We start from the raw sequence: 20,582 nt of genomic DNA on the forward strand, positions 1-20,582 counted from the left end.
GCAAAAGTAATGCACTTCTGAAAATACTGATGAAACTTAACAGACACTGGCAGTTACATATTCTGTGGTCTGTAAACTCATACATAGTTTTACTACTTCTTTTTGTTGCTTTTAAGTCAATTTCACATATAAAGGCATTACAAACTAATATGTACATATATATGATACATTCACATCTATGTTTCTTTTGCTTTTCAGTATATTACCTGATGATGTTCAGCCTCTGCCATATCTTTTAACAACTGAAAAGCATGTCTAACAGCCATAGCAGACATACCAGCATTGAGAGCTGTAGTTATAACACACTTTCTTATTCTAGTTAACCATTCTTCACATGTACCTCTATTAGTACGGAAAAAAGTCTTTACAGTCTGCAATGAATTGTTTAAAGTATTACCTTAGTCATAATACAGAATCCGATATGGAAGCATCCTGATATAAGTAAGGACTTAAACAAAAATTCCAGAAAATCGAGCTAATTTGCATAGAAATTTTCCTGACACTTGAAACTGTAGTCAGAGCTCTTATCAGATATACTGGCAAATACAGATAAATCAAAAGCCCTGATCTCAACTTCAACTTTTTGCAAAAGAGATAGGAGTTAACAATTGTACATCAATTGTGTATACTTTAGGTGGATCACAAGCTTATATAATGATTAAGATCTTCCAGCCAATAATTAATATGTTATTAATGGCTAATTCTTACCTTGGGTATTGCAGGCATAGCTACAGTACATCCTTCATAAGCATTATATAATATCTTCTCTAGATTCTCCATAAAATACATTAATAACTGTACTCTCTTTAAACATGTATACTCTCCTTGTTTCTCACCTAAAATATTATTATTTTATTCATGTAATGCAAGGTGAATAATCCCAATTGCTACCGACTAAGTTATTCCACTGCCATGGTAAACAATGACAAGAAATAAGAATATAATTTGATACAAAGAAAAGAGATACATACCTTTAGTGGACTCTAAAACACCAGTATTATCTGTAACTTCTAGAGCAAACTGTTTTAATACACCCTCTATAGTTGTAAAGGTATCTTGTGGTTTACCTAATGGTGTACGTAACCTAGACAGTATACAGAACTGAGCTGCTTCCCATGTAGCCCAGGACCATAACAATGATTCATTACCATCAATCTTAAAAATAAATCCATAAATGTGGATAAATCGAAAAAACAATTGCAGAGTATGCAGAGTTGCATCTCAAAAAGATTTTGTATTAAAAATTTACATTGACCTGCCCTATCAGACCTAATACCATTCCAGTCAATTGCAGTTTAGTCATCTTCGAATCGAACATCATATGTAAAATGTCAATATATAAAATAGTATAACATACCAATAGTTGAAGACAGGTTGTTTCATAAGTTTTATCTGTATCTTTATCAGATCTTTGTGAAGCATGATACATAGCCTGCAACCAGTTTAATACACCAAGTTGACTGAAAAATAATCATATTCAAATTTAACTAAGTAATTACTTCTATCTAGGTCATTCGAACTTGTCTGTAAGTGTAGACATATATTACTATATTCAATTTTACCTTTACCTATAACGTTACTGTTAGAGTGAAATCTTTTAATTCTTCTTGCACTATAAGTTAAATGTACTAACCTTGGAGATGTATTATGTAATATAAATGATATTACATGTCTGAAGTTATGAGAATGAAATGTTCCTAATGGTGTACGTGACATATGACTTCGTCTTGCTAACCACAATGTAGTTATACCAATAGATTTATTGTATTTATGATTAGCTAATCCTTCTTCTTCCGCTTCAAATATTTCAATACTGAAAGAAACAAAACATTTTTAATGTATTACCTATACTGCAATACACAAATTTTAATTAACCCTTTCAACTGTCCAAAAATTTCTTCATAATTCAGCATATTTGATGCCATGAAGTTCAATTTCAATGCTTTAAAACGGTTTAAATGTGATCTGAAGACTTGTATACCCTTCTTAAAAAGCATTGATTTAAAATAATCAAACCAACCTTGTTGATACATTGAGTGGTAATAACACTAGTAAGTTAGTATAGTAATCTCTGACATCTTTATTGATATCAGATAATCTATAAACACACAATTCTAAACACCTGAAATATTAGAAAACACATATTGATATATTACATACTTCTAAACACGTTATTAGAACCACATACATTTAACATACTATTAACCACTTGAACATTTTGGTCTAGACAAAACTCCAAACACAGAAATATTAGAAAACACATTCAAATAACATACTTCTTAACACCTGAAATATTTTGATTTACACATCCATATATCACACATGACATATCTTATAACACATATACATGACCTATTTGTTATACAATATGTTATAACACGTTGCCAAGTAAATAAAAACACATTCTTAACAAAATTTGATTACAATAATCAAAATATACTTACAACTGAGTTATTTCAACATGAAATGTAACTTGTGTTTTCAGTATGTTTATAAGACATTGACAAACAGTCATATAAATATTACTCTCTTTGTTATAACCTTGAGATATTACAGCCTTTATAACAGCTAGAAACTGTGGACATGTTAATGCTAACAATGATGTCTGCAGAGGGTTCACAAGATCTGATACCCATTTCAAACACAAGCATCTACAATATAAATAGATACCTTATTAGACAGGCTAAATACAGGATGCAATTGAAGAAAAGTTTTAAGGACTGTTGACCAAGTCTAATTTCCAATCATCAAGACACCTCAAAAGGCCTGGTTGGTAGAATAAAGGCTTTGGTTTATATACCGAGATATTCATCACCTTTTCAAGGGTATGCCCATAGTGCCCTAATGATAGAAATGTGAAATGTTCCAAAAGAGACAGTATAAAATTACCTTGTATCATATGAAGTATGTGTATCCATTAATAGTTTGTGTATCAACACCAGTATTCTATCTAGATAATGTTTAGTAGCTTGACTAACACCAACTAAATTCTCTGATTGATATGATGCTACTATCTCACTACTTGATATAAAGAAGTCATGTCTGAAATGATAAGAAAATATATGGAATTTACATACAAACTAGGGTAGTGGAATAGTTCAGTATGTAGGAAGTTTGTTTTCTTCTAGGCAAGGCAATAAGGCGCTGTGGGTTTGTATACTCAAAAACAGAAAATTCTGAGGCTACTGTCAGTTTGACCAGGTGTCAGCTTTCACCAGAAAAAAATATCTTTACATTCATGATCTAAATCAGTAGGTTACCTTTTCCATCAAATTTATTGGATTTGTTTTTTTACTCAAGCAATCTTTTTCCAGTTGAACATTGACCATCAACAGTGGCAGACTGACAAGAAAATACATTTTTGAAAGGTATTTACCTGATACAATGAGAGTATAATGTATGTACTATAGAATATTGTACAGCTGGATAGGTACTAGCTATATTACTATTAGTTGGTTTTAACTCAGATACCAATAAATCAAATACACTTGGTGTTAATGCCCACATCTAGAAAAGAAAAAAAATTCTTATAAAAATGCTGATATAGAAGATTCTGCCTGAATGTTCCATTAAGCAAATGGACCAGAAATATGGACAAAAATATCTGACGGTTTACAGACTTTAAGTCAAAATTGTAGTAGAGTGTACTAAGCATTATCGATCAAGTATGACTCACATTTTAATTACACAGACCTCTTCATTTACATGCTCATCTTGTTCAAACAGATCATAAATAAGATAAATCTAATCACTTACCCCAAAGAGATTTGACTTTGTATTAGTAATTTCAGTAATAGCACAAGTATTAAAGATAATAACAAGTTCAGCTTGTTTATAAGTATAAACTATATCAGTATAATGATTAGAGCTAGTTAAACTGATACGCTCTTCAACATGATCACTGAGTAGTGTATTATAGGCTATCTCTATATCACATAACATCAATCTACAAAATACACAAATCAAACAGTTTTACAAATAATAGCAGCAATACATCAAATTCCATATACATCATAGTTTAAACAATACAAAATCTGTAACATGACTACAATTGTCATTGATAATAAAACATTTTGAGGCTAGTTTGTATTGCAATGACAATGTTAGAAATACCAATGAACCAAGTAGGTTATAACTCTATAACAGGGGTTTTTAATGCCAATGGCTAGCTTGGTAAAGATGATGAAAACATTCCAATAATTCACCTGTAAGTTTCTTCCAGTAAAGGAACATTCTTTAGTCCAAGTAATGTATGATATACAGACATCAATTCATTTATCACCTACAATATTAAATTGATCTGATGTCTAAAATAATTTATTTCCTCAACCAAATCATTATATAAATTTGTATATAAATAGAATTAGAAACAATGTTCAAACAATTCGATTTTTCAATAATAAATAAATTAAGCACGGAGAAAACATTATTAACTGTCTTGCCTTCAAACTATTGTTATGGTTTGGTATATGTCCTTCAAGCATTATTCAAACTTTTATTATGCTTTGATATCTGTCTTGCTAGTTCTATTCAAACTTTTGTAAATTGTTATGCTTTGGAAATACGCGTCAGAGAAATAGGGCTATATACCTCTTGAGATTGTGAAAATCTAGCTGTTCTCAATAATGATTGTGCTTGAAGAATATCTGTTAAAAATGGTACTGGTAACTTAGTACTGTAACTTTTGATAATCTACAAAATAATTACAACAATATTATATATGACAAATCACTAAAATTACATTTGGTGCCCACAAAATTACACTGGTTCACAAAACAATACAGTAACATTGGTTAAATCTGAATTGACAGAGCAATAATTGCCTTGGAAATCCTAATTGAACTTAAATATCTTTGCTTCTCAGTGAATGCCCCACAGGACAAGCAAACCCCATAGGACATTCCTTATACAAAGGAAAATACAAATTCCAATGGATAAACCCTTTAATAATACAGAAACTTGTCCACAAGAAAATTACTTACCTTTTTAATAAATGATAAAGTTGATATTATTAGTTGTTTATTGATAGGTTTAGTAACATATATTATAGAGACTATATAGTTTAATAATAATTCACTGGAAGTACCACCACCAGTCTGTATCTGATTCATCAATACTTCTAAACAATTATTGGCTACAAATCAAAATAATAAATCATTCATTAATGTGCCAGCGTTTACGTGTTTTGGAAAATCTTCAGCAATGCTGTATTCAATTTCTGCATTAATTCAGAAAATGTACTGTATATAATATAGTGAAAGGTACAATACCTGCTATTAAAACACATTCTGAGTACAGAGATTTTGATACACTTTCTATACTTCTTATAACTCTTTCTTGAATCTGTAAAATAAAAACAATAGAATATCATTCGTTCATCATATAACTAAAATTAACGTTAAAATCTAACTGTAAATGAGCATAAATAGGCTACTATCTATACTCAATAATTTCTCAGTTCTGATTAGTCAATGGCTAGCATAAACTGTATTGTTTTTGTATTGCCTTTAACTTACATTAATGACTTCATCAAGTGACATACGCCCTCCTCTATTGGTAGTAAAACTATCACCAAGACAATTTAAAACTGTTGTAAATACACGAAGTAATGATGATATTTTAGTTACACATTCTTCAATAGTAGGTAATTCTTCTTCACCATTGACTTGATCATTCATACATAGTACTAGATCCTAAAATACAACATAAATACACTAAAATATCTTATTTTATTCAAATTAGACAGCCATTAAATGAAAATTTTACTCATTGCAAATTCACTGGAATCATTAAGCTGTAACAATAAATGGTTATCTGTTATAAAATTTATCTTTATAACTTAGCAACTAAATTGAAGGATGGATGTCTCGAAAGCTAACAAAAATTAAACTGGTTTATTGGGTCCATTCTTACTGTTATTGTTGTCAAGTATTCACATTTTACCCATTTTATTTTTAAATATTTACATTTCTACTATCACTCACTCAATAAACCAGTAAGACAAACCGGCGTTTATTTTCCAATAACTGTAGTTTGTCACGTGACATTAAGGCGTATGAATACATCGAAACAAGGATTGACTTTAATTCTTTTAGCTATCAAATTTTACAATTTATTCAAATTTACAATTGTTGTTAATATTTCAATGGAATAATAAATATTTGATAATTCTATCATCCAAATATGACTGTTGATTTATAGAACTATATTGTTAGGGGTGGGGCGGTAAACTTGATTGACAGATATTGGTGAATTAAGCAACAACCCTTTCGGGTATCTTTACAATTAAAGAATAGAACATTTTGGCGTATTTTAGTAGAAAAGATAAACCAATGTAAATATAAGGAATGAATGTGGATCTTGTTATCGTTTATTTCCTCATTACAATAACAAGATCCACATTCATTCCTTAACACAACACATAACTTAATGAAGAAAACAACATAAATACCTCAGAATAAGCTTCCATATCTTCCAAGAACTGTCCTAATAATGTAACCGAGAATTGTACATCAGCCATCCAAAATTTACGGAAACTAACTAATGCTTCAGATGTATAGCTGATTAAACTTTCTTTTTGTGTAGAATCAATATGCCATCCAACCAATATATCTACTGTATCCTACAAAGAAGGAATTATTTATAATTATTAATGTGATTAATATGTTAAGTTTGAACTATTTGATGAATACTATTACAAGAGCATTCTTTACTTGTTTCTACACTAAAATTTTGAAATTATTTATCAACCCAGTTTCCCCCTGTCAGTGATGCAGGCCTCATGTGCTACAGACTGTGCACGTTAAGATTCCTTGACAGTTTGTAATTGAAAACGTGTAGGTTAATGCCGCTGTCCAGACAAAATTTCCCCTAATTGCACACTGCATGGTATTGTATTTGTATGTTTTTTTTTTGGTGGAATTGTAATGAAAAGACTTACTCTGAAGTGTAATGTAAAGACATGAGGATGCACTTTAGCTATATATAATATAACATCTACTACTGAACGTAATAAATCAGGTGTATCAGCATTCTCTAACAACGACCAGATTCTCTCCATTACATACTAAAAATAACAATCAAAATCAAAATTAGGTAGGATGCTATTGGGATATACTCATGAAAGTATTTGCCTTATGGTCTTATAAACCAGCTATCTGTATCACTTACTAGAAATTAAATACCAAGTCCTGTTCTCCGGCATTTCAACAAATATACTGTAAAAGCAGATGGAAAAGACTTTAAGGTCAATTTTGGTTTGGCTGAATTAACCCTATATAGATATGTCCAGTTGCAATTTGTGAATTAAGATTTTTTTGAATCAAATGTACTTGTATCATATTTAACATTAAACAGAAATAGCAAATACTATCTTATCATCAGTTCTATTTCATAATTCATTTTATTTATCTTAGCATTTCTTTTTCATGAATGATAACACTTTGTAACATGCTTTTGGTTTGGATACTCTCGTGTAACACAGTCTCTTATGACAATAAGTCAACATCAATAGAACACATGCTTATATATTTTCATCAATTTATCACTTGAGGTACTTACACCAATTAAATCAGCAGCACTATGTTTCCTCTCATCACATCTTAAAGTCTGCAATAAGAAATATAAGAGACCTTAGTTTTGATAAGCGCAGAATTGCATGCTCAAGGACAAGGTATCTCATTTTTTTATGAGAATTCATTATTTCCTGTGGCTGTTGACCAAGTTGTAACGACCTGTGCTTATATATCCCCATACACTACCTACACTTAAAGCACAAATTCTCTCACTGCAGACAAAAGTTTCTGAATCATTTCAGATTAAGTGTCATTCATTATAACTATGAAAGACAAAAGTCCATGAAAGTAATATTGTTCTTTACCTCTAATAAAGACATCAGATAAAAAGCTTTAATTTCATCATCTTGGTTTGTTTCCATTTGATTAAATAACCATTCAAAATAACTGCAAAACACACAAAAAATATTTGATTAATTAAGAAAAATACCCCGGTTAAAGGCAAAAATACTGCCTCAAAAATCATAATGATTGTTTTTGTTAACATAATCTCAAGATTTATATAATACATTACCTCTGCATATCTTGAGCCATGCTACCAACCATACCAATACATAGGGCAATATCAATCTTAACATCTCGATATGACCTATAATATTTAATATAAGACCTTTAATGCAGTGTTATAGTTTCCTTAGAGAATGCAAAACGATAAACGAAACACATCTTATTTGCTTAGTAGAACAGGTTTCTATCCTTCTATCCTTGCAGGATTAACAAAAAATAAATTTCCAAGGACATGCTTTTGAGCTATGTTAAATGGTGTTCTCAGCACCTACCTTTCATAGAAGACACCTTGTAAAGCTCCCAGTATATCATCATTACTTTTACTAACATTCTAAAAATATATATAGCAATTCTATAATGTTAGATAATATAAAATAACAGCACCAGATGTCACTTCTCTTAACAATGTTTGAAATTTATGTAGGTCACAAAGGTAATAAGTTTTGTCATTTTATATTTCAAAAAGCAAATTTTGGCATGATGCTTCAAATTCAAAAGCGAAACAATTTAACCCTTTTTATCCATTATATTATTCTGACTTTATTTTTGAAGAATAGGTTTAAAAGTATTAAACAGAAAATATTTCAGATAACAAATTCATTTTAAGTATCACAGAAGGTTTTATACTTATTTGCACATTATTGTCAAAATATTAATAATGCATGAACTTACAAAGCAATTTTAGCATGTCTTTAAGAAATACATAAGGAAATTAGAAGGTTACATACCCTGAATCCTTCTGCAGTATGTAAAAATTCCTTCAACTGTCTTGCAGCAGAAATTTTTCTATCTTTATCACTTTCTTTAATCACTCTTTTCATTAACTTAGACAATCTACTGTCATCATTGAAACTTCTTGAACCATCTGAAATATAACAATATGAGTTCAACAGCTGACACATTGGTGTATTGCTTTATTAACACATTACCAGCTGGTTGGATTAAACTAGGTAACTACTCTACCTGTAGGCCAAAACTCAACATCATTATCTACACCTAATTCAGTGTCATTATTCCAATCATCAATAAAAGAATCTTTCTCAATTTCCTCACTCTCTTCCATTTACAACACCTACTGGGTATTTTTATTAATAGATCCATACACACACACACACTATCAAGTTCAAGGTCAGAGATAAGAGAGGTTATAGGTCGAGTCTATTTGAATAAGCATACATTTATCAACAAAATAATTTAAACATGAATGTAAACAGAAATTTTTTTTAAAAGGTTTAGGTGAATGAATGTTTAAAGTAAAAGAGAATCCAAATGGGAAGTGAAATGAAACCTACTTTTCTGCACCGTGTGGATTGTGGGCTAATGAAGATGGGCAATGCCATGCAGGGTGCTATGAGGAAATTTTGTCAGGACAGGAAAACTTTCGAAAATAGACCTCTATTTTAAATAGACCTCTATTTTGCTTATGCTTCACTTGTCAACAAAATGAAAAAAAAAAGTGGTTCAAACAACTCGACCAGCATTTAAAGACAACCCAGACCAACATTTAAAAACAACCCAGATCAACATTTAAAAACAACACAGACCAACATTTAAAAACAACCCAACTTTTAAAGACCACTGATATTATTATAAAACTCTGACCAATTTAAAAAAATACAACCCAGACAACTGTGACCAATGTAAAAAATAACTTTGACCACAAGACAGGACTTTGAATAAACCAGAAAAGGTTGTGTGTCTGAGTACGGTACTCTCTTATAGGTGTGATTTGTCTTTTAACATTGGTCCGAGTATGCTCATGAGCCGTTAGAGGATTGAGTGGTCCGATTTAGCAGAAAATGTCAGTCTGAGTTGTCAAATAAACATGATCCAAGTGGTCTCTGTCTTATAAGTCTATTCATGAAAAAAGTAAGCTTAGATGCCCCCACTTTGCCCTTTTAGGGCCCAAACAATGTCATTGTCAAAGTTTTACTTATGGATCACAAAATAATTTTCAGTTATTTCTTAACATACCAAACGAGGTAGTGCTAGTCAGTGGTTTCCGTACATCAGTTGTGGTTCCTCTACCAGTGACAGATTCAGATTTATTACTATAACTATCAAATCGATTTGATTGTGGTGATCTTGTTCTCTTTTTATCATCTTCTTTTGGCTGAAGCGACACAGGTTGCTTTGTTCCTATGCTTGTAGTCGATGAAGAAGTTGAAACTGATGGGGTTGGAATAGAAGAAGAGCCAGTGGCAGTAGTAGTTGTAGTAGAAGAAGAATTGGATTTAGCAGCAGTCGTTGTTGAAGACAATGTTTTTGATTGAATCTTTGAATTGGGCTCTCTCTTTTCGTTTTGCTTTGATTTTTGCTCTGTTGAGGTTTGACTGCTTTTTAGAGAGCTATTATTGTTAGAATTAGTTGCACCGACAATGCTGGTACCATTCTTAGATTTTTCACTCAAGTTGGATCTTGGACTTGCACTTTCAGGTGCTCCCCAACTTGGAGTCTTTCCACTGTTCTGATCATTTCTGTAATGAGACTTGCTCTTCCCACCACCTGACTTGTCACTCATCACACAGTGTGCCAGTTCAGAAATTCATTACGCTATCATTTTTACGTAAAGAGCAAAAACACGAACAAGGATTTTAATATTTCCGTCTTGACATTCCGCCATTAATCTATTTTTAGAAAAGGACTGGATCACAGAAAAGCCTTTAAAAAAATAAAATAAAAAGAATTGTAAAAAAGATAAGACTATAGTTCAACACATATTGCCTCGTATTTGAAATGATATAATTATAGAGAGGAAGAGGTCTTATTTTAATTTTGTTAGTTTTTGTTGTTATTTATTCATTCTGTGCGATACTTCAACATGGCAGCGCTCAAGGATGGTTATATTTTAACGACTTTGGCTCAAAAATCAAGTTTATTGTCTATTGATTGTGCTCAGTCATCAAATTTCATTTTGATTACGAGCCAAACTAGCTTTATCAATATATTTAATGTAGGAATCATACTGTTTTAACCTTTTTGATAGATATTTGTCAGATATTTTAAAGCAACATGTGTTGTTCTTTCATTCAATATCTTGAGGTTTTTGACAACCGAACATTTCTTAAAGATATTATTATTGTATTCATAATAATAATATCTTTAAGAAATTATTCAAGTAAAGAATAAAGTCGTTCAATACGGAAAATGAATTGAATAAGTAGATTAACTTCTGTTCCTAGTAACACAAACATTGCTCAGTGGCCTCATGAAACTGGAGGAAAGAGCATGGACACTAATCTCCAATGGAGCAAGGCAAATTTGGTAAAATAGAAATGATTTGTTGCATTCTGACAGTGACACATTTTTGGGAAAAAACATATAGAAATCATATTTTCAATTTATTAAAAATAGAGTGAAGGTACTAACAACAATGACCCCCACCCCTCCTTCTTCTGTACCCTCTCTGACGCAACCACTGATATTTCCATAATAAGCTATATGAAATTCAATTGAATAATTTTCAGGTTAATGATCAGAAGATATTCAACAGTTGGTCAGTTAGACATGGCATTTCTATAACATCACCAACAACTTGGTCCTCACTTCATAATCAATATCTCACAGTGTTCAATAAACAGGTATTGAATAATACAATCATAAGGGTGTTCTAAAGCTAAATAAAGAATCACCGCAACAAAAAAAACTTTTTAAATTAGCCTACATTTATGGAAAATCATTGTATCCAAATTTTTCACGTAAGTTCTTGTTGGGCAACAATGCTGTGAAAAAGATTGGGTTTTAATCCTCTACAATTGTCATCTATGAATAGTTGAGTTTTCATAGTTCATTTGATACAAGTTCATCATTTTGAAAGAAGTAAAAAATAAGGTGTAGGCCCCTAAGCCATATACAGTTAAGCAACATTACTTTTATTAACAGGAGATTAGAAGATGGTCTGAAGAAGAAAAGTCAATAGACAAAGCCAAAAAGAAACATGTAAGCTATTTATCATAATAATAATAATTCTGGGGTTATAGTCAACTTGGCACCTAACCAAAATGGCCAGAGTCAAAATGAGGCCATAATTCAAACATTGAGGACATTAAGCTCATGTGGACCAAACACCATATTTTAAGATTTGAAAAATATTTTCTATATTTCAATCTCTTAAAGGTGAAAAAGGACATCAAGAAAATTTTAACATATAAAGACTATGAACCAATAGTAGTGTGTGAAAATGGTACTGTTGATTTTATTGATGGTATCAAGACAACCAGTGAACAACCTATACTTGATGATGATGCAAAGCTTGTTTTCTGTCAACTTGTACCATCTCCAAGTGGTGTAAAGGTGCTCTATATTTCTGAAGTCAAGGTAAGTCAAATATAAAAGCTGAAAACTTTGATCTATCATTGCAGGTGCCTATTTATTTGTTTCTTGAATAAGTAAGATAATTTTAGTTATATTTTATTATAAGGTAACTTCATTTGAATATTTTTGTTTAAATTTCTCAAAGAATGACTAGCCAAAGAAGAGAAGCCAACAAGCTTTCATCCATATCCTTCTCTGGATATTTGATTCAGGCTATGTATGATTAAAGAATGTGTTCTTCTTGACCATCTTTTGCTTTTGAAGCATGGATCAGATGCAGATGGTTGAGAAAGGTGGTGATATTTTCAATATTTGTGTTAGTGTATTTTGTGAATTGGAAAATGTTAAATGATATTCAAATGGCTTGTATAATTTTCCAGAGTACCAGAAGTCTACACTGCCATGAATATAATGATAGTAACAAGGGATGGAATCATACTACATACAGTATAAATTATAAAGATAACATATTAGATTATAGTTATTATACAGATAACAATAATAACACTTTTATATATTATATAGGTACAGTTTATTTATTTATTATATTCCTTTAACAGGTGTTTGTTTCCAGCATGGACTTGTTTGTATAAGAAATTAAATAAGGCTCTGTGCCCTACAGACTATGCATTCAAGTTAAAGATCCTGCATCAATTGTAAAGAACTGGGCTCATGCTGTTTTAAAATTGCACTATCAGTAGCAAAATCTATTAATGAGTTTGTACCATTCTAGGTTTAGATAAAGATTTATATAGAATAAAAGTAAATAATGATAGTATAGAAGAGGAATTGGTAACAACTATAACAGAAATAACATCATCTATTAACATGGTGGCCTTAGATTCTACACAGTTAATTATAGCTGGTTTACATCATAATAATCAAGGTAATATTACATACTCAATGTTAAATTCTGGAGTAGATAGTGTGAACTATATAAACTCTTCAAAATAACAAACAATGTAAAGCTAGAGGTCGTAGACTTAGGGAAAACATCCCGAAAAGGAACATAACAAAATGGCGCAATGTTCCTTTTGAAGGGTAAGTATACTCTGAATGAATGCATTATTAAATGATAACAAATGATGACTTTGTGTGATTTTAAAAAGTGACATTGATTTTTATAAAACATAATAAAAGTTATTCACTTAACAACTGATGTGGATGTGATCCACTGTACTAATTAACAATTTAATAAGATCTGAAAGAAAGGCTTTTGTTGATCTATATAAATCCAAATCCAATTTTTATATTTTTAACTTTTACTGTAGATGGATTTGGAATATATGATATGAAATATTCAGCTATACAATCATTTCAACCATTTCCAGAAGAATATAACATTCAACCTAAGGTTTGTTGGAAAACTCTTGGAATTATTGACTCTTGGCAAAAGAAAATCTGACAAACTACAAACCAAGTAGAAAGTGGACTGACAAAACAAGTCAATGTCTAGTAATCCTAGATTTCCAAAAATGAAGCCATTAAATCTTTTATTGTCTATTGAACAGAGCATTTGATTGGTTGAATATTGAATGACCTAGAACGAGTGTTGCATTACTGTTTCATAGGATAACCTTTTAATCAAATTGACTATCAAACAAAGCTATAAAATTGAATTCCGTTTTCATAATTATGTTACAAGATTTGTCAAAGAAGTTTCCAAATAAAATGAGTAGTATGAATTTTTTTTCAGATATTTTTGGTAGAGAATCAACTATTTCTATCTTGTAATAGAAATATCTATGTATATGATATAAACAGTAGAACACCAACATTAGGAGAATTTTTAGGAAAATCTATGACTACAGATCAGGAAGATACAAGCCAGCAAGTTATAAGTTGGTCTGTTAAAGATGATAAGGTATAGCTTATAATGTTCCTTTAGGTAATGAGTAATGAGATTTACAAATAACAAAACACAATGTACCTCCAAGGACAAAACTCATCATTTTAAAGAGTTAAAAGAATAAAGTTATGATGAGATATTCTTACATGATTTTCCAACAAAATGTTTGATGCTGTACCTTATCATTTCCTGATGTTGACTTGACCAAACAATATAAATATAAATATGAATATAAACCAGTTATTAACTTATGTAAACATGAGGGCATTCTGAACATCAACAAAATGATGATGTGATGTTTGCTTAACATAACCACATTTTAACATTACATGTAAAATTAGCTAATCCTTATCTAATGAAAAAAGGCCTGTATTAGATTAATTTTTTTTCTTTTCACAGATAAAGACCAATAAATGTGATGATCTTGAAAAACTAATAGATTTCTCTAAGGTAATAATATCTTATGGACAGTATGATTATATTTATGTAGTTTGATATGATGACTGTATGGAATTTAAACTCAACCATGATAAATATTTTGGCAGGTGTCGCTACAGTATAGCTAGCTTATTGAATATAATTTCCACCGTATCAGTATTCATTGTTATTGTCATTTGTGAATCCACTTTGTTACTAAGTTTGTCAACAATATATCCCTTTCAGAGAGTCTACATGTCTAATATAGTTTTAATTTCTTTTATGTAATACAGCGTATAGACCTACCTATACCTAATTTTATTTTTTTCAGACACCAAACCATAGTAAATTTTCTAGTATTTTCCAGTCTTTTCTACAAAAACAGGACAATTTAATATCAATTTCCAATATTCATCTTAAAAAACTTTGTCAGCGATGTCTTCGTGAAAAGAAGTTTTGGCCATCTGAAGAAATGAAGGAACTTCTTGAGCATGGATTAATACCTCCAGAGTAAGTCTAACTTATGTAATATTGCTTTTCATTTTACTTCTTTCAATTTGTTTCTGCTCATGTCAGATACTAATAGAATGAGGAATGGAATACAAAAGAATATATTACCTTATACGGAAGTTGTGCAAAATTTTTTATCAAACAAAATAAGTTTCCAAACACCTACATTTTCTGGTCTTCTTTGTCTGGATGTAGGCTACTATTAATACTTTATTTGTAACTTGAATCTAAAGAAAATAATTTTGCTTTTCATTTATATTTTTCTTTTGCAGAATTTCTACTGAACTAATTACTGTTTTAATAGAGAAAGATGAAAAGAAACTTCTTAATCTATGTTTAGATAAACTCACTGGTATATCAGAACAATCATTGATTCAAGTTTTACAATATTATCTTAGGTAGGATATAAGATTTCTTTCTTTATTTAGCTAGGATATACCATTTGTTGTTTTAGTTTTAGTCTGGTTGAAATCATAATAGGAATATGTGTAATGAGCATTGCATTGAAAGCAAAGTATCACTTAGTCCTCAAGATTTTGTGTTCTTGTGTGAATTGGTTGACTTTTCATTAGTTACCACCCTTATATTGTTGCTGTCCTATTTCAGTTTATCAGAAGATGATTTAAATGAGGAGATGATATTAAAATCAATACCTGTCTTAAAGATAGATGAAGAAAAATGTCCCTTTAGTAAATTAAAGACATATTTAATGTATCCTTATGAAAAATAAACTTGAGTGGCAAAGATGAAAATTCACTCAAATGCAGGGTCATAGTTGGCATTGAACAATTTTTTATATCATTTAATTTTGTGCACAATACTAGAACTGACTAGATTATGGTGCTTTTGTGTTTTTATATTGTTCAGAAATGTTTGGTTGCCTTGAATAAATCATAAAGTAAGATATAGCTCGGGTTAAAATGAAAACAGACTCATGGAAGATCAATGCAGTCAAGAGATTTGGTCATAGACCAGGTGATAGCTGAAGAATCTTAGAATATTACCTTGAAATATATGTTGTTTTTTCTCTTAATTAAAAATAGTCGACTGGTCATCAACTCTCCATTTAGTGAGATTTTTTTAGTCAATGAATTGAGGAAACTCATTTTTGAACATGTGTTGGTAAGGATTAATTTTTTTGCTTTATTATATGTAAATGCAGTTTTAAGTACATTCTAATCATGCATTATCGAGCGGGAGTCAAGGTTACTTATTTTGACTGATGAGATTTTAGAAGCAAAACTAATAAAACATGAATGTATATTTAAGTCCATATGCCAACTTCTGTTTCACGCCTTATGATATATAAATATTAATCCTTTAGGTTGTATTAGAATTCCTCTTCTATCTGATGTCTACAGAGGATGAACAAGCCGTATCTTATTGTACAGTACCAAAGGTAAGTCAGTATTTAAATTTAATTTTGCAGCAATACCAATCAAGCCACATACACATGGTTTAAAAAAATCAAGACCATGTCATAAATCAGAGTATATTGGAAACAACCTAAATTGCTCTAGGATGAACAGTTTAAAAACCAAGATCTATAATGCATGTAATTATGGATGAATATTATTTTGTTTCATAACATTATTTTTCTCATGAGGCATACCATTTGAATCTTTTGTTTTTTTTGTAGATACAGAATGTAATAGATTGGATAAGTTGTATTGTTGATGCCCATGTTACTCAATTAATATTATCACCCGATGCTAGGGTTTTATTGATAAAATTACATCAGTCTGTGTCACAACAGGTAAGTTTTACTTCTAAAATTGCATCAGTCTGTGTCACAACAGGTAAGTTTTACTTCTAAAATTACATCAGTCTGTGTCACAACAGGTAAGTTTTACTTCTAAAATTACATCAGTCTGTGTCACAACAGGTAAGTTTTACTGCTAAAATAACATCAGTCTGTGTCACAACAGGTAAGTTTTATTGATAAAATTACATCAGTCTGAGTCACAACAGGTAAGTTTTACTTCTAAAATTACATCAGTCTGTGTCACAACAGGTAAGTTTTACTTCTAGGCGCATATAATGCAGAGTATATTTACGTTTTCAGCTTACCTGGGTTAATCCTGGAAAAGGGTTAAAAAAATTCAATTTGTATCGATCTTGTATATTTCAGGCTCAGTTTTTTGATGGAATAATGGAACTAGAAGCTGTTTTATCTCAGTTTAAATCTAAATTAACCACTCAAAGAAAGCCTAAAATAGGACAATATTGTATTGAAGTATTACATGTATTTTGATAAATATATTTTACTGATAAGTTCCTTGTGTATCATTAAACATTGTAATTTGTGGTATAAAGAAAAAATCTCATGAACGAAGTAGTCCATCTATTCTATATGTCTGCATATATAACTATATTTCCTTTACTAGCCTCCTAGCTGACATATAAATTACAGCCTGGCGGTCACAATGGAAGGGTTTTGTTGAATTGTAGCACAGGACTGCGATTACAATTCTGTAAATTGATACAGATAAAGAAACTGAAATTTAGCTAATTTCAAATTCTTATTCTTTGATATGCAGTTAAGACATGTCCTGTATTGCTCTGGTAAATGTATCAAATGCATGAACAGCCATTATAAGGTTACACATGAATTAAAAACCTAACTTCACTTTGTTCAGTTAATCATATTCAAAAAAATGCTTGATTGTCACAATTGCGATCTCACTAAAACTGTGTAATTTAGTTTAATATGTGACTAATATTGTCTGTTTAAAAGCACATAATAATTAATAGATGTACATAAAATCTGGCTTCATTGTACCAAATTATCCACAAAAGTCTGTATCTGATCATCTTCTTTCAAACCAATAAATGTGTCTTGTTGTTTACCATTAATAAAACTAATAACTGTTGGCACTGATTTGACCTGTAATTGAAACAGGAATTGAATGATTGATTTGCTTAAAACAGTAAGAGTAATCTGAATATATAAAGAAGCTGGAATTCATCACTTGGGGGGGGGGAGTCAGTAAGTTTGCATCTGAAAAACTTTACTAAAGTGATTCATCAATTATTATTTGCATTTTCTTCTGTTTTCATCTGTAGATGAATTTCTGGATGCAAAAATATATAAAAGTGCTACGAAGGCCATTTAAAAAAATTAATTATTTCTAAAAACTGTCCTATGATGCAATGAATTCAGCAAAAATGTAGTCACACACAGTGACAAAACTTTCATATAAAAGAACTGCGACAAAGGCAATAAAAGGATATTGTTGCCTACCCCATAATCAATAGCAAGTTCTGAAATCTCATCAATATCAACTTTAGCTAGTAATACTTTTCCTTTCTTTTCTGATACAATTGTTTCTAGTCGAGGTCCTAATAATTTACATGGTCCACACCAGCTGAAATATATATATGTACATGTATAAGAAAAAAAACTAAAGATTATGACACTTAATTTTAAAATTTTGCTTGAACATCAGATATTGCTCTGGGAAGTTGAAAAGGCATAATTGGAAGCTATAATTATCTCAAAACATACCCTTGATTCCCTTAAGTGTGCTGTTTTTTATAATGGCAAGAATAAAAATACTATTTGTTATACCACAAAACAAAAAACTGAGTGCTATCAATTGTATTAAATTGCTCTAGGGAGTGCATAGATATTAATGTATGATGGGATGATTATATGTTCGATAATATACCAGCACTCATTAATACCCTGCTAATAGGACCATGAGTATTTTAGGCTTCATAATAGAATAACATACGTAGCATGGAAATCCACAATAACAGGTGTAGAACTTTGTAAAACTTTCGAATTGAAATCTTCACTATCCTGGATATTGATACACTCAAATTTACTGGATGAAAACTTTCTACTGGATGTTGAGAAACATTTCAGTTGTGTTTTAGCTATTGGTTGAACATGTCTGGCTACAAACTTAGATTGTTGGATCAATACTGGTGTGGATTTTAATCTATTATTTAATAATCTTGTACAAGTGCGAAGTGTCTGTCTCGAAAATATCTTCTCCATTTCCTGCAAGTATAAGAATTTGGAAGGTAAAAGTATAAATGTCTGAAAAAATACTATCAAGTCTTTTGACATACTAATTGATAAATCCTTTACCAGACGGTCAAGGACACAGAAAAACTGTGGCTATATTGCCGACATAATTAAAATGATAAAACAACAAATTGGACTAAAAATCATTATTACGGATCAGACGCACACAGTTCTTTCATAATGTGACTTTACTTTATCATGACTATGACATGAGAGAGATTCAGTCACTTACACTAGTGGCCGTAGGTCGTGAATATTACTAATTGACAAAATGACTGCAATACCGTACAGTAGAATCTACCGGATGTTGGTATAAAAAGTGTGTTACGTGGGCTTAAAATGCACATTATAGGGTGAAAATAGATCAAATTACCATCTTAATTGGGGGATTAATTAATCAGGCAATGATAATATTATTAAATGATGAGATTAACGCGTGTTACCGACGATCAAGATACAAGTAATGATAGATATTTTGTTGATTAATGGCAGAGAATTTGGACATTGAAAACGGTAGGTCCCGTGAAAATTTGGTCAAGAAAAAAACAAAAAATCGGTAGAATTGGGTATCCCGTCGGTAGAGCGGTAGACAACATGAAAAAGCGGTAGAAACCCGACAACATCGGTAGATTACACATGTATGGTACGATCAAGCTTAACAAAGGCGCTTGGTGGAATAATGCAAATTAACATTAACGTTATTTCTGAGTGACAACCTACTATTTTTAAGGGGATATATTTTACAATTTTCTAAGAAGATGATTACAAGTTAGTTTTGCGTCAATATTTTAACTTCCGGTGTGCACTACGTCATAAAAATGTGCGTATCTAAAACGGCGTTCGTGCGTTGAACTTCACTGAAAGAAGTAAATTATTTCGAACGCTTTTATCTTTTTGAATGTTTTTCGAAGATATCTTTCTTCCAGATACGCTTCATTATGTTTGAGGCCATTGACGTGTTTATATATTTTCTGATTATATAATTCATGTATAGACCAATATCACAGGCACCTGTTTCTATCAATAGTCGACTTTTCTACTATACTAAATATAGAGAGAGTCGACTATTAATAGAAACAGATGCCCGCGGCCAATATACAAATACACAAACTTATTTAAAGCCCGCAACTTCTAATACATCTAATCAATTTTTTTTTCAAAAATATTTCTGGGGGCGAACTCTCTGGTGTTCTTAAGACCTCCATGGGAGGCTTGCGCCTATGCGCTACATAGAACTGCATTTTGAAGTGTCCCCCATCAAGTCAGTTTACTCCCTTATTTGTACCCCAACTGTCCAAAGAAGATCTAATAAAATACAACGTCGTAATCATATAATAATATTTGGGCTTTACATGGACTTACCATGTGTGCATTT

The 20,582-nt window shown here is 30.9% G+C and overlaps 3 protein-coding genes across 3 annotated transcripts in view; 1 reads left to right on the forward strand and 2 right to left on the reverse strand.

The window, feature by feature from the left end:
- The window catches only part of LOTGIDRAFT_229624 (hypothetical protein), a gene marked incomplete at its 5' end in the record, with an annotated part of 37,553 nt that extends 26,951 nt beyond the window's left edge, over positions 1-10,602 (reverse strand). The window contains 23 exons of the mRNA XM_009067008.1: positions 207-371; positions 709-836; positions 972-1,155; positions 1,358-1,460; positions 1,634-1,813; positions 2,021-2,122; positions 2,445-2,651; positions 2,890-3,042; positions 3,377-3,507; positions 3,757-3,946; positions 4,206-4,282; positions 4,591-4,692; positions 4,983-5,134; positions 5,271-5,343; positions 5,517-5,693; positions 6,452-6,622; positions 6,941-7,066; positions 7,561-7,608; positions 7,880-7,961; positions 8,089-8,163; positions 8,354-8,412; positions 8,810-8,946; positions 10,056-10,602. Of these exons, the coding sequence (XP_009065256.1) occupies positions 207-371; positions 709-836; positions 972-1,155; positions 1,358-1,460; positions 1,634-1,813; positions 2,021-2,122; positions 2,445-2,651; positions 2,890-3,042; positions 3,377-3,507; positions 3,757-3,946; positions 4,206-4,282; positions 4,591-4,692; positions 4,983-5,134; positions 5,271-5,343; positions 5,517-5,693; positions 6,452-6,622; positions 6,941-7,066; positions 7,561-7,608; positions 7,880-7,961; positions 8,089-8,163; positions 8,354-8,412; positions 8,810-8,946; positions 10,056-10,602 (3,369 nt within the window). The remainder of the gene's footprint in view (positions 1-206; positions 372-708; positions 837-971; positions 1,156-1,357; positions 1,461-1,633; positions 1,814-2,020; positions 2,123-2,444; positions 2,652-2,889; positions 3,043-3,376; positions 3,508-3,756; positions 3,947-4,205; positions 4,283-4,590; positions 4,693-4,982; positions 5,135-5,270; positions 5,344-5,516; positions 5,694-6,451; positions 6,623-6,940; positions 7,067-7,560; positions 7,609-7,879; positions 7,962-8,088; positions 8,164-8,353; positions 8,413-8,809; positions 8,947-10,055) is intronic.
- A 300-nt stretch (positions 10,603-10,902) lies between these two features.
- LOTGIDRAFT_155456 (hypothetical protein) lies at positions 10,903-15,901 on the forward strand (the record flags this gene model as incomplete). The annotated part of the gene is made up of 12 exons (XM_009067009.1): positions 10,903-11,034; positions 11,549-11,662; positions 11,964-12,020; positions 12,198-12,398; positions 12,776-12,920; positions 13,129-13,281; positions 13,667-13,749; positions 14,092-14,259; positions 14,644-14,694; positions 14,993-15,171; positions 15,444-15,569; positions 15,778-15,901. The coding sequence occupies 12 exons, from the start codon at positions 10,903-10,905 to the stop codon at positions 15,899-15,901; spliced, it is 1,533 nt and encodes a 510-aa protein (XP_009065257.1).
- A 2,043-nt stretch (positions 15,902-17,944) lies between these two features.
- On the reverse strand, positions 17,945-20,412 carry LOTGIDRAFT_177588 (hypothetical protein; the record flags this gene model as incomplete). Its single annotated transcript, XM_009067010.1, has 5 exons — positions 17,945-18,058; positions 18,416-18,539; positions 18,909-19,001; positions 20,061-20,064; positions 20,346-20,412. 5 exons carry the CDS (start codon positions 20,410-20,412, stop codon positions 17,945-17,947), a joined length of 402 nt encoding a protein of 133 aa, XP_009065258.1.
- Between the last annotated feature and the right edge of the window lie 170 nt (positions 20,413-20,582).

Source organism: Lottia gigantea (assembly GCF_000327385.1).
Source record: "Lottia gigantea unplaced genomic scaffold LOTGIsca_8, whole genome shotgun sequence".
Lineage (NCBI taxonomy): Eukaryota > Metazoa > Mollusca > Gastropoda > Lottiidae > Lottia > Lottia gigantea.